General features: G+C 41.4%; 1 protein-coding gene across 3 annotated transcripts in view; it reads left to right on the top strand.

Moving 5' to 3' along the window:
• CSMD1 (CUB and Sushi multiple domains 1) overlaps positions 1-14,951 on the top strand; it is a 1,996,605-nt gene that overhangs the window by 1,718,901 nt on the left and 262,753 nt on the right. For all 3 annotated transcript variants that reach the window (XM_027049973.2, XM_027049974.2, XM_053217751.1), the window contains 2 exons: positions 9,028-9,219; positions 14,361-14,499. In XM_027049973.2, coding sequence (XP_026905774.1) covers positions 9,028-9,219; positions 14,361-14,499 — 331 coding nt within the window. The remainder of the gene's footprint in view (positions 1-9,027; positions 9,220-14,360; positions 14,500-14,951) is intronic.

Here is a 14,951-nt window from a genome sequence, read left to right as displayed (position 1 = left end):
AGGACGCTAGGGCGTCCTGGAGAGATGTTCTGCTCTGAATTTGCCACAAGTCTGGTTGATGGGCTGCAGGTTATGAGGACATTTAATTTCACCTGCCATTTCCTTCTTGCTTTGTTCCCACATCACTATGGAGGGTGATGGTGGGGCTCCAGGAAGCTGAGCCTACAGGTTTCTAAAGATTAGGCTATTGATAATATTGCCTTTTTCTTGTAATATACTAAGATATTTCTAAACTGATGGAGACTCAGTCTTGCAAGACTGCGATCTCTATCAGTTAACCATTTGTATTCTTTGCTTTTCTTTGTTCTTGGGTGGCCAGGAGTGCCTGAAGAATATTACACACGTCCCACCTGGTGTGTGTGTGGGGGGGGGGGGGGGGCTGCTGGTGTGCTAGCTTGTGCTTGGCCCCAGCTTGCCTTATGGTCCCTTATCAAGGAGTACCTGATGCATTTACTAGGACGTAGCCCAATTTCTTCATTTTTATTTCATTACAAATAGGGTCTTCAATGTTACAAATTAGTTTTCCAGTTGGAAGGGAATTTGAGTCCATTTCAGGTTCTTCTTTAATAGCTCTCTTCTGTCTATACTATTAGACACAAGAAGGTCCGTTGCGTTCACATGAAGTGGAGCATGGCTTTGGGCTCTAGGTGCTCGGGACAGTCTGGGATTGCAGTGGGCAGAGAGTTGGAGACATCCTTTAGATTCTACGGAGCCTGTGGAGAGTGTGTCTATGATCTGAAGTATTCCACAGAACCCCTTGGGAAATCGAAAAGCTCCATATTCATCACCTCAGGAACAGTACCTTCTTTTTCTAAGGTAATAGAGGGATAAGGCCGATGTCACTAAAAGTATTATTTCCCTTTTTTATGGCGAGAAACCAGAAGGAGTCAGAGTCACCGAAATCCCATTTGGAGAGAAAATATTTAAGAGAAAAATGACTAAAAGGTACATTGTGACCCATCAAAGAACACAGTTGTGAAAAAGAAATCAACACAGGCTTCATCATTAACTTTGTATGACCCTGAAGACGGAGAAGAAATCTCTGACCCCAACACAGTGTCTTTGGTTGGGGGCTTTTGTGTTAGTTCCTGGATAAGCATTATCACCTTCACCAGGAAACATCTTTCCACAGTTCATAGCCAGGAGAAAATAAAATGGCATTTATTTCAAAGATCCAACCAGTGTATCTCCCCTTGCATCGTGTAAAACAGTTTCCTTGACTTCACCTCAAGTGTTCTCATTGCTTTTTTCATCCGATTTAAATAACCCTGGGAACGGTTTATTTTTATTTCATAATTCTACAAGAAAAGAGGAAACATTTGGGGCTAATTTCAATTCGACTAGACGTCGTGGTTGATCTACTGGTAATTTCAAATAATCTTTGAAGATACACAAGCAAGTGTATGTATCCTTTCTAAGAACATGTAAAGAGCAGTTTTATGACAGCCCACACTATCATATAATTAGCCAGCTATGTGCTTGCAGTATTTCTATCGACTAAACAACATGAACTTCAGGAGTATATAACTTTTTAATGGTATGCTCTGGGATTATTCTAGATATTCCAATGAAAATTTGGTTTGGAAGTAGGAAATGTACTTGTAAAACAGGATTAAACATGATACCATCGAAGGACATAGAACCATCAGTACAAGCCACTGTTTCATCTCCTGGTGTTCTGTGGATCTTCATTTGGAAGAATTTGAAGAGGTTCGTCAAGAAGAATGTGCTCTATTACGTGAATTTAGGAAACACTGGATTAAACTCTTAAAAAAAAAAAGACGTTTCTTTACTGCAGGATTTCTCTGAACCTTTAATCCCTGGTATGCAATGTGAACGTATGAGAGGGAACTAAAGTACCCAGTATTTGCCAATCTTGTTTGACCAAATACCTGTTCATAACCTACAGAAAAGTGTTCTGTGGAGTACTGATTTTTGCAAGGCTGATGCATCTATTGAAATTCTGGTTCACGCACAAAATCTGTGCACCTTTGCGTAAAGCTTCATTGTCGGGCGGTGGGTGTTTTTGTTTTTAATAAACATTGAACACAAATTTGGAAAGAGAAGTAATTAAAATATGTCTTAATTTTAACAATTATAGTGAGATTCATCCATGATCTCCTTGGCTGTTCTTCTAAACTTTCATTTTAAATTATTTTCACACTATATAAACTGTGGCAGAAATTAACACTTGGAACTGCATATGTAATCATACATATGACCATTTGCTTGAGGAAGATGGAGTTTGTTTTGAGTATATGCAACTCAGCCCAAAGGAGAAGTTTGGTTAATGTGCAATAGATTTGCTTATTTTTATTTTTATTTTTATTTTTCCTGAATCCCAGTGAAATCTCAGCAAAGGTAGAGGACAAATAGATATTAGACTCTTTAGGAACATTCCTCAAATAGTAAACTCAAGATTGCTTATAAAATACTCCTTCAATACAGGTACCATTTTGTTGCCTAGATGGTGGCCACTTAGGATTCTGGGGATTGAATTCTCTAATTACTGTTCTATCTCATATAAATGGGTGGCTTATGGGTGGGGCGCTCCTGACGTTCTAACCAAAAGCTTCACATCCTGAAGTCTGTCCTGCACTCCAGCGCTATACCAGTCTTATTTTGGGGTAATGCGTTCGCTTTCTGCTCTGCCTTCTAATCTTTATACTTATCAGAAAGTGGGAAACTAAAAATATGTCCTTCAGTGACTGTCAAATGGCATTTCTTGCCCTCTTCTCATCGGAAAAACCTATTCTCAAGCTCTGATGCTTCCTTTCCTCTTGATATCTACTGAGACCTGTATTTCCAAGGAAAATGCCCCTTCTTAACACACCAGAGGTGATAAATAACAGCAGTGGTGATGAATGGTATGATATGCCAGATGTCATTCTATGGGATGAAGATATAACTATAATGGAGGGGCTTCAATGTCTAGCCTTACGATAAAATAGGTACTTTGACAACATATCTACTGAAAATACATGAAAGATGCTGGAGAAAATTGTTGTTAGTCTTTAAAAATGTATAACTGAGCCTATAAGAAAATAAGGAATCCTCAGAGGTCCTAGAATCATGTGAAATAGGGAGAGATTATGAAGCTCAGAAGTTTGGCTTTGTCTTGACAGCATCTGGGGGTCAACAGTGATGCCAGGCTTCCATTTTGAGAGTGCAGTGGGCTGAGGAAATAGGAAGCCAGTTAAAAGATCTTTCCGATATTGGAAATATAACTGGACACCTCATATACATTTAGAACTCTTGGGGGGGGTGTGTTTACTGTCAGTATAAGGGAGAATAGAGACAGAGAGAGAGAGAGAGAGAGAGAGGCACAGATATAGATATACATGATGTAGAACTCATAACCACAAGCTGATAGCAAACTAGCTTATAGATGAATTCCTATCATCTGTATGGTTTAAAATGCATCACTTTTCTCATAAATACAAATTTGTTGTAAAGAGGTAGAAGGCTCCTAGTATTCCAGGTGCATGGTAAAATCAAATGTGAATCTCCTCTGGATGAATGTAGCTTTAGAGAAAACCACAAAGAATTTCTATGGCTGAATCTTCGAAAAACAGAAGTGTGAATTCAAAACTCAGAAACACTATAGTTTCCGTGAGATGTTGGAATTATTATCAGATCAAAAAGTCTGAAAAATAAAAGAGAAGAACAAAGCTGAAATTATCAAAAATCCAGATTTCAAGATATACTCCAAAGCTGCAGTAATCAAAACAGTATGGTTCTGGCACAAAAATAGACACATACAGCAACAGAACGTGAGACAAAGCCCACAAACCCATGTGTCAAGTAATCTTCGACAAAGGAAGATTTGGATGAGGAAAAGACATCTTCAATAAATGGTGCTGTGAAAACTGAACAGCCACATGCAAAGGAATAAAACTGGACCACTTTCTTACATCCTACACAAAGATAAACTCAAAGCAGTTTAGATACCTAAACGTGAGACCTGAAATCATAAAACTCCTAGGGAAAAAAAAAAACAGAATAATATTAACATTCAGAATACATAACACCAGAAAAAATATAACCAATTAAAAATGTGCAGAGGTGCTGAGTAGATATTTTTCCAAAGAAGACATCCAGATGGCCAAGAAACACATAAAAAGATGCTTAACATCACTAATGATTGTGGAAATGCAAACACACCTGTCAAAACGGCTAGAATCAAAAAGACAAGGTGTGATAAGTGTTGGCGAGGATGTGGGGACTACAGGAACCCCTGTGTGCTGATGGTGGAACTGTAAATGGTGACCTATTGTGGGTAACAGTATGGAAGTTCCTGAAAAAATTAAAAATAGAACTATGATACCATCTAGTAATTCCACTAGTGGGTATTTACCCAAAGAAAACAAAATCACTAATTTGAAAATATATATACACCCTACGTTGCTTGCAGCATTATTTACAATATCTTAGATATGGAAGCAACCTACGTGTCTGTTGATAGATGAATGGATAAAGAAGTGGTGCACACACGCGCACACACACACACACACACACACAGAATATTACTCAGCCCTAAAAGAATGAGGTTATGTCATATGTGACAACATGGATGGATCTAGAGGGTATTTTGCAAAGTGAAATAAGTCAGAGATACAAAGATGGGTACCAACTGATTTCAGTTATATGTGGAATCTTAAAAAAAAAAAAAAAAGAACATACAAACAACAGCAAAAAACCAAAAATAGACCCATAAATCAGAGAAGAAATTCATGATTGCCAGAGGGAGGGAGTAGGGAAGGGCAAAATGGGTGACAGGAGTGGGAGATACAGGCTTCCAGTTATGGAATGAATGAGTCATGGGGATAAAAGTTGCAGCATAGGGAAGATAGTGGTATTGTAAGTGATATGTGGTGACACAGGGTAGCCACACTTGTGATAACCACAGTGTAATGAACAGAGTTGTCAAGTCACCGTGTAAAAAAAAAAAAACAGAGGAGTCAAAATGTGAGCAAGTAACAATATACTATATAAATAGCCAAATATATTTGAAAACAAATGATGCATGGTAGAAAAGCACAATGATGGAAAATTTAAAACTCAGTGTCCTGTTAAGATAATAAACTGGAGGGGCACCAAGGTGGCTCAGTCAGCTGAGTGCAGTGCTCTTGATTTCAGCTCAAGTCATAATCCCAGGGTTGTGGGATCGAGCCCTGCATCAGGCCCCACACTGGCCACGGAGCCTGCTTAAGGTCTCTCTCTCTCTTTCCCTCTCTCTCTTTCTCTGCCCCTCCTGCTTGCGCTCTCTCTCTCTCTCTCTCTCTCTCTCTCTCTCTCTCTCAAAACTAATTTAAAAAAAGAAAATAAGTTTGATGCAGATGGAGATATGAAAGGATGATAACTCTCAACAATTGCCGAGAAGAGAGAACCAAGTTTGCAGAGATTTTTTTATGTTTGCAGAGATTTTTTTATGTTTATTTATTTATGACCAGAGAGAGAGAGAGAGAGAACACATACATGAGCAGGGGAGGGACAGAGAGAGAGAGGGAGATAGAGGATCTGAAGCAGACAGAGGATCTCTGCACTGAGAGCAGAGAGCCCGAAGCAGGACTCGAACTCACAACCTGCGAGATCATGACTGCGCCAAAGTCACATGCTTAACTGACTGAACCACCCAGGTGCCCTGAGAGAACAAAGTTTAAAAAGATTATAAAATGAAAGGAAGGTTAAGAGATATGGAAGATAGAGATGTTTGCTTAAATTTAATTTGAGAAGTGAGAAACAGATTTGACGAGATGATGGCTTAATCCTCAGATTCAAAACCTCCAGTAAATTCTCAGCAGAGTTAGTAAAAGGAAAATCATGCATAGATGCAATATTATGAAAGTTCGAATACCAAATACAGAGTATGATCTTATTGTAGTTTCAGACTGAAAGATGACGTGGGAAACCTGGAAGCCAGAAGAACTAGAATAATTTTCTTAACAGTAGTGAGGGGCGGGGGGAAATCCCAACTAGTTACTGACCCAGAACTATAAACTCAGTAAAAATTTCCTTTAGGAGTAAAGAAGAATTTAAAATATTTTTTAAAAACTGAAGTGTTTTTGGACAAAACAAAAATAATTTGCCACCACAGGACTTGTTTCAGTCAGTTATTCCTGCATAACAAAGGACCCCCAAACTGAAACACTGTCTGCTGGAACAAGTCTGTTTGATTTTATTATTTTTTTAATGTTTATTTATTTTTGAGAGAGAGAGAGAGAGAGTGCGAGCGGGGGAGGGACAGAGAGAGAGGGAGACACAGAATCCGAAGCAGGCTCCAGGCTCCCAGCTATCAGCACAGGGCCCGACGCAGGGCTTGAACTCACAAACTGTGAGATCATGACCTGAGCTGACATTGGACGCTCAACTGAATGAGTCCCCCAGGCACCCTGGACCAAGTCTATTTCAGCCTGTGGGTCTCCACCTTCGGACTGTGGGTCTCCACCTTCAGACTGTGGGTCTCCACCTTCACTCTGTTTTAAACTGTGGGGTAGCTTTGCTTCAAGGTCCAGGTCTGGAAGCCGACTGACAGTCTTGCTTCATGTTCTTACTCTTCCAGGACTCATAGGTGTGTCTTTTCATGGTTAGGGCAGAAGGGTAAGAGGGAAACCTCCTTGAGCCAGCCTACACTTGTGCTCGCATGGTATCAGCCAGCTGCTAGCAGAATGAGTAAATTGTGGCACTGATGCAAGGAAAACCGTGTGCAATGACAGTAACCAGAGCATCACGCTTGAATGTGAATGACTCACAAACATGATACCGAGCAAATAGAAAGTCTCGTAAGAAGCCGTAATGTGTGATTCCATTTATAGAAATTCAAAAGGGAGGCCACCCATGCAGCCACTATCGGGATGCATCCATTTATGGTAACTATCAAGAAAAGGAACAGAATCATAACCATGAAATTCAGAATAGTGACTTCATCGGGAGTGGAGGGGCAGGGGTGGGGGGGGGGAGAGTGCAGGCATCGATATGTATTGATAATATGGCTGAGTGATAACATTCTGTTTTTTAATCCGAATGGTGTAATAGTTGTTCCATTTTTTGTGTTTTTAATAGTGTTTTAGATCTTCATGGTTCTGTATTTCAATATATAATAAAAGCCAATTAGTGAAAAATGGTGTCTGGGTGAGGCAACCTGTGCCTTCAGTCAGCTTGGAGAGACAGGTTTGCAAGGTGCCACACGTGATGTTCACGGCAGATTCAGTAAGTTAGATATTTTCCATTTGTTCCGATTAGTTAGCTGAAGGTCAGTGAGTTGAGGCGATCTGGGTCCCAGGGGGCAAGGCTGGGCGCTGAGGCAAGCCTGACCTCTCCGAGGAGCCTTGACGTTCGTACTTTTCCTTCAACCTTCAAACCTGCACAGCCGAACCCTTCCCCCAGAGAACACAGGGTGCGTCCTGCACTGTTTTGCGTGTCCTCACTTTTATTGAAATCACAGCTGTCTAGCCAGATACGTCGCGAGGTCCCAGAATTCCCAGACCGAACCAGACGGGAAACCCAAAGCACACGATCCAAGCCCGCACGTTTCTGGCAATCTGCACACGTCAGGATGGGCAGCATGCTGGCTGGGTTGTGGGGCAGTCACGTTTCCCTTTCTGTCTCACTCAGGAAGCGGGTGTTCTGTGCCCTGGCGCCCTCCACAAGAAGAGCTAACTTTTGGGGCGCCTGGGTGGCTCCGTCGGTTGAGCGTCCGACTTCGGCTCAGGTCACGATCTCACGGTCCGTGAGTTCGAGCCCCGCATCGGGCTCTGAGCTGTTGGCTCAGAGCCTGGAGCCTGCTTCCCATTCTGTGTCTCCCTCTCTCTCTGACCCTCCCCGTTCATGCTCTGTCTCTCTCTGTCTCAAAAATAAATAAACGTTTAAAAAAAAAATTAAAAAAAAAAAAAAAAAAAAAAGAAGAGCTAACTTTCCATCACAGTCCCTTCGGCCCTGAAGAGGGAGTGAGCTCGCCATTGTAGGTGAAAGTGAAAATGGAATCCAAAAAATTCTTTCCAGTTTTGGACCCTGATGGGCGTCTTCCTAAGTTTTAGTAAAACATCAAGTACGAAGCAGTGACAGAAACTGGAGACAGTGACAGGACTTTTCAGGCCATTACGTTTCAGTGCATTGAGGGAGTTAAAATCCTGGTCCAGAATCTGGGTGGGAAAGTAGTTCTGTTGATTGGACTCACACGGGGCTGGTGGCTGATTTGTGGGATGTGATTTTGGGTGCCTCTATTACAATACACGCTCCATAGGACTTCAGAGGCTCCTGTTCCGGCTGCCCCCCCAAAGCTCTCTTACCAGCTTGTTTGGAGATGCTGGTCTCTACTAAACTGACTTGAAATTCCTAATATTTAGATTCTTTTTTGGACCAAGAATCATCATTTTCAGAATTTTGTTGAAATTAGGATGACCGTTTCATTTGTTGTCCGAATTAGAAGTGTTTTGAGAGCGAAACGGGATTATTAATCATTTTACCATGAAATGGGGTTATTAATAATTGCACCAAGAAAATTACAGCTATCCACGAATGGTATCCTGGTTAAGACCGACCCGCGTCTTCTCTCGCTGGCCCCCGTTGTAACATCAAAGGTCATCGTGAGCGGGTGTTGCCTGGAAGGCACAGAACGTAAAGGAGTTTGTTTGTCCTGTTCTGTTTTACTCCACGTTCTTTGAGATTGTGGTGGTTTAATTAAGCATTTTCAATCCTGGTTTATATTTTCGTTTAGATATTGTTAACGAGAACAGCGGAGGAGAACGTGCGTGTGCTTATTAAGGATAGCATAATGCAACTCCTTGATACGTTCCATCACTGGCTGCGTTTTCAACACACTTTGCTTGTGTCTGTTCAAAGTGAGCATTCTCAGGATGCAGGTTATTGAACGTATCCCTGGGAACAGGAACTCTTCATACATTCAGGGGCAGACGGAAGAATCCCGATGCCAGTCAAGAGGGCCTCAGCACACAAGAGCTCCCTCACCCGTGCAAGCGTGGGGACCCCGTGTCCATCGTTTGACCCGGTATTGCCTTTGTTCCACAGCATCCATCGCGTCCACCTGCAATGACCCAGGCCTGCCTCAGAACGGCACCCGCTACGGGGATAGTAGAGAGCCGGGGGATACCATCACCTTCCAGTGCGACCCCGGATATCAGCTCCAAGGACAAGCTAAAATCACCTGTGTGCAGCTGAATAACCGATACTTCTGGCAGCCAGACCCTCCCACGTGCATAGGTATGGTACAACAGAGAGCAGACATGTTCTGTTTCGGAACGCACGCACGCCACTCTAAACGTTGCTCCATAAATGTGTTCGTTCTTCAGAAACATGTCTCACGTGCCCTCTGGTTCACAGACTCCATGGAGATTTCACTGTAAACCTGGAAACTTTATTTCATGAGGTGAAATAAAGGAAGCGGTTCACTTAATGTGCAGTCATTGACAGTTACCTAACGTGTCCTAGCCTCAACGGATCTTGTAAAAATGACCGTGACATAAAAGTCTGGGTGGCTGAAAATTCATAACCCTTCCTTTGCGATTCTCATTTTTGACATAGAAACATGCCCTTCAGCAAAACCTACTCAGTAAGAAGTATTTTCTTTTTTTAGATGGTTTTTCCATAATATCAGTATATTTGAACAGAACCCGAAAACTAGAGATTATACTGCTTTGGTCAAAATGAAGATAAAAGGAGAACCATGTTTTTGAAATTCACTAGGATTTTGTAGGTTGACCTTACTCAAAGGATAGCAGTTGGTTTTGCAGACTTCTGTTTGAATAACTATTCACCGAACTCTATCACAGATACGGTTTTAGGGAAATACATATTTTTGTATAAATAGTAATTACATATAGAGTGTCCCTTCATTCAGTCAGCTGTTTGACCATAAATACCTCTTGCACCTTACTTTTGAAAGGAACCCTGCTAAACTTTATTATTTTAATGAACTGTCACCGTTGAATTTGGACTTCTTTATGATCTGCTTGAAAAATGTAAAATTTAATTAATCTGTGAAGAGAGGAAGTGATCATGAAATGATATGCACATAGTTAATAGGCCATTTTGCATAGGGTGAACTTGAGGGGATTCTGTGATTGAAAATGATTTTTATTGTCATCGACGCAGCAGTAGAGAGATTCCCCGTGGTCCCGGGGAGCCGTGCTACGCAGCTCATAACTTATCACGAAGTACTTAGAGGAGTTTGAAGATGGATGGGATCCGATGGTTCTGCTCGTTAGCGTGTGCAGCCACGTCAGAGAGCTGTCTTTGTTTACCTGATGCTTTGTGCCGCGTCTACCTTTCATAACTCTGTGGGCGCCATGCTGCATTTCATTCCAAGCCGCCTCATCTGGAGATTTGCAAGATTTCTGCGTGCTTCTTTTTAAGATAGAGTGATTGCCTATAAATGCAACGAGCATTTTAAACCATCACCCTGTTTTTAAATTGGGAACGTTTTGCATGATTTTAATCTCATGGGGGAGCCGTGCATCTATCCATTGAACACTTCGAGATTATTTCTCAGTTGGCATTAATGTAGACATTGGGAAAGTGTGACCATCTTCCCAACTAATCGATCGCCTTTCGTTAGTTTGTATCTTAGTGACATAGTTTTGAGCAATGACTAGATAAGCCAGTTCCCAGCAGAGAAAATAGGCAGCGTTTCTTCTGCATTGAGCATCAGCACCAAGGACGGGCTAAACTCACCTGCAGGTAAATGAATACCAATTATCTTGGCAGCCAGGCCTATGCATATAGGTATTATGTAACGGGAAAATAGAAAATGTGTATATGTGTGTTTGGGAATAAGTGAATCTTACCTTTTCATTACATTTTAAGTATATATACATACATACATATATATACGTATATATATATTTTTTTTCTTTCCCAGAAACGAGGCTTATGTCCTCTGTAAGAAACTTGTCAACTGGGGCATCAGCTGATCATGTCTTAGCACGCACATAAATTCTGTTCTTCTGATTTAAAACAGTTTTTCTTTTATCTTCAAGCCTTTTTTTCCCCCTTATTAAAAAATAATGCATGTTTAGTTAAGGGGGAAAAGAGGACAAAAAGCTGTCATCTTTCTACTTGGAGGCAAATACTATTAACACAAACATACATAAGTAAGCTTCATAATTATTTTATGTTTATCGAATCTATTTCCAAAATGTTTTTAAGTGACAGCATCCTATTGTGTCAATTGCACTTTGACTTACCAGCGCGAAACAAAATGAGGATCTTTTTGTGCTGTGATGGGCTTTCTGCGTGTTCTTCATGACTGCACAGCATCTGAGTGGATCCGCCCACACGGACTGCTCTCCTCCCCTCTGACTGTGCACTCAGAATCGCTTCAGTCTTCCCCCACCACAAAGATTGCCAGAATGAACCCTCTTGTTGCAAAACACACCCCTGATTATTTATAAATGACATATTTCTACACACGTATGTGTTTCTTAAGCTTTTAAAACATTTTTCAAAACTCAGAAGGGTTGCACCAATTTACATTACCAACAGAGCCATGAGTGAGTGTTTATTTTCCTTAAAGGAGGCAAAGAAAAAAACAAAAACAAAAAACCAAAACCCTGTTCTTACTTCTTTTTTTATTGTTATTTTTAATGTTTATTTATTTTTGTATTTTTGAAGGAGAAAGAGAGCATGAGCCAGAGGAGGGGCAGAGAGAGGGAGACACAGAACCCGAAGCAGGCTCCAGGCTCTGAGCTGTCAGCACAGAGCCCGACGTGGGGCTCAAACCCATGAACCATGAGATCATGACCTGAGTCAAAGTCAGCGCTGAACCCAGCGCTGGGTGGCCTGCTAATTTCTTTTTCCCCTTTTATTATTATTAGTGTTTCCCCTCGTATCTTCGTTTCTTTCTCTCTCTTTTCTGAAATCCCTTAGCCTCTCACCTGCTGGCATGTTACTCTTATTTCCACCACCTCGTCTGATGCTGCTGATTTTTGCCGTGGACTGGTTGGATTTTTTTCACTTATCAAAGGACTCCAACGAATGAGGCACTACCTTTGGGATTTTTTAGCGGATTCCCGAGGACTCCTCTGCAGACCAGAGGACACTCACCGCTTTCTCGTTCTGCATGAGGATCCCTCAAAGTCCCCATAATCTCTCTTTCCTCGTACAGGCTGCAGTACCTTTTCTCCAACTCCAAGTTGTAAATGGCTCTCAAGAGCAAGAATTTGCCCTAAGTTTGCAGAAATTCATTCTGTGTCATCCTCTTGCCCTGACCCCCAGGGCAGCTCTTTCGAGCCCAGCTATGCCATTTAATGGTGTGAACGCTGAATTGTATCGAAGCAGAAACACGCAAGTGTCTCATTCAAGTGTGCTGCTTCACACCATGAAGGATGGAGGTGCTGTTGGTACCTTACGGAGGGGATCCTAAGGATTGGGGAAGGAGGCACTGGGGATTGATACAGATTTGTGGGTTTTGTGTCTACGTCCATTCCCTCCGGAGTATTTCCCCAAGTGTCTGGGTCACGTTCTGTACGCAGTGCTAATCCTGTCCAAAATATTTTGCAAGCTTTCAAATTACAACCTAATGAAACTAAACTGAAGAATGCCTGACCCAAAGAGAGAACAAACACAGCCAGACAGTGCTACTTAATTCCCCTGGATGCTCTTAGATAACCTCATTTAAAAAGGCCTCCCTGGATCTCTCAGGATAAGACAGGAATGCCTCTTGGTTTCTCTTAAATCAGTACCTTGTGTCACCCCCACATTCTTCCTGCTGGCAACACCCTGGTAGCCAGTGTCCTGAATCTGTCGTTCTGCATCTTGCAAACCCTGCATGCGGCGGAATCTTCTAGACCCGGAGGTACCTGCTCCCTCCATCTCAGCGCCACCTGCCTCAACCCGCGCCTTGCCTGGCTTTCCTCTGTCAACGTGCACTTGATTCTGGGAGAGCCGAGTAGACAGTGGTCCCAGCAGAGTTTATTACAGTCACACTCGATGCTGGGGGGACATGTGGGTTTAGCCATTTTTGCGAAAATTCTATTACTCTTGAATGTATATCTGAATTTATTATAATACTAGTGATACTAGTTAGAGTTTGCCTTTAGTGAGACTGAAATCATAACAGAAAGTAATGGAATGTGTTACATTTCTTCTTATGGAAAATTAAAGTTTTCAGGAATGTTAAATGAGTATTCAAAGACACAATTGTCACAAAAATTAGAAAGCACGTACACTGGCATTATTCACAATAAAAGTCATCTGTATGTATGTCTCTGTATAAAAGATTGCCAGTTAGGGTGTTTCTTTTTCTACTTACCATTTTTTTTTCTCTTAAATGGATATATGGCCAGTGATGTGAAATAAGATATATAGTTTAGGGAGAACATTATAATTTAATTGGGCTGATTTTTTTAAGACAGCTTGGTGAGAAATCACTGTATTTGCTGTGAAGAACCATAAATCTTGTATATTCACCCGTGCATCTAAAATGTATACCTGTGAATTTTGCAGTGTTTTAACACCTTTAAACATGATGGAAGATTTGACAGAAATCCTATGTAATAAATGAAACCATCCTAAACATTTTGAAGTTCAAGAATGAAAATTGGCTTGCCTATTAACACCACTGAACTTCATAATTATTATCTTCCTAACATAAATGTAAACACAGGTAGTGAAAAAGTGATAGGTAAAAACCAAGTAGATTGATGAGTATCATCTAAAGCACTGTTCTCTGATACTAACATGCTGAGCATTGTGATTACATTCTATTTTCCAGATTGATGTTCTGGCTCAGTCTGTTACGGGTTCCATATTCCCAGATGTCACTTAAACTTTGTGTTAGTTTTGTCATTTTGAATTGTATCCCAAACCTTACGTATATCAGAGGACTCTGGGGAATACCTGGCATAACGTGTATTCATTCACTCAACAAATATTCCCTGAATACCTGATCACAACTGTGCCAGGTGTTAGTGAGACACAGGTGAACAGGAAGCATGCCTTCTAGAAGAAGTCAGCAATGACTTTGTGAACCTACGACAGGACGGGAGAATCAGCAGGACCATAACGTGACATTCGTGGCCATTTCCTTCCCTTTCCAAGTGTTTCTGTAACGTGTATTGTGTGCATTGCGGGAGTGTGGGGGAGTAAAGTCATCTGTTTGACTGGGTAGAGCTTAAAATCATAGCAACTGAACTTTATTTGTCAACAGTTACAAATCCTCCGTAAAAGCAGGGTGGGACATTGTATGAAATTCATGAACAAGTCCATGAAAAACATACAGACCTCCTGGGCCTTAAATTTTCATCCAGATAATTGTCTACTAACGTGACACATGCTGAGTGCCCTTGATGAATTCTGTGATGTTCTACTTCACCTTGACCAGCATTGTCCCTCTTCCGTGGCAGCTGCGTGTGGAGGGAACCTGACGGGCCCAGCGGGTGTCATTCTGTCACCTAACTACCCACAGCCATATCCTCCCGGGAAAGAATGTGACTGGAGAATAAAAGTGAATCCAGACTTCGTCATCGCCTTGATATTCAAAAGGTACTGTCTTTTGCTGAATCCCCCTTGAGTAGACTTTTCAAGTGCCACACTGAAAAATTACCTCACATATCCCTTCATAAAGTACCTGGTTTTACCTTGAGTGACACCCTAGATGTTATTCGAATAGTTACTGCCTAGGGCTGCCTAATGACCTAAGTGGAAATACGCATATATGTACTTTTGCTTTCGAGAAGTCTGCTTGTATTAGGACATGGCAGGAATTACTTTTAAATACTATCCCGCATGCAATATGTTCCACATGAGAAGGCTGAATTTACAGAATATTCAAGAAAAGTAATAAAAAAGTGGTACAGATACACTTAGTATGATTTCTCATCGGGGCACTACAGAGACAATAGGAGTATTTCTCTAAATGCGTGATAACGAAATCGTTTCCGCAGTACATCTTGTCTGACGTTCCCACAGGTAGCCCTGTTATACCATCACTGAAA

Source organism: Acinonyx jubatus, chromosome B1, assembly GCF_027475565.1.
Source record: "Acinonyx jubatus isolate Ajub_Pintada_27869175 chromosome B1, VMU_Ajub_asm_v1.0, whole genome shotgun sequence".
NCBI classification, from domain to species: Eukaryota; Metazoa; Chordata; class Mammalia; order Carnivora; family Felidae; genus Acinonyx; species Acinonyx jubatus.
Note: the sequence above shows the minus strand (reverse complement) of the source record. Positions and strands in the feature narration are given on the sequence as shown.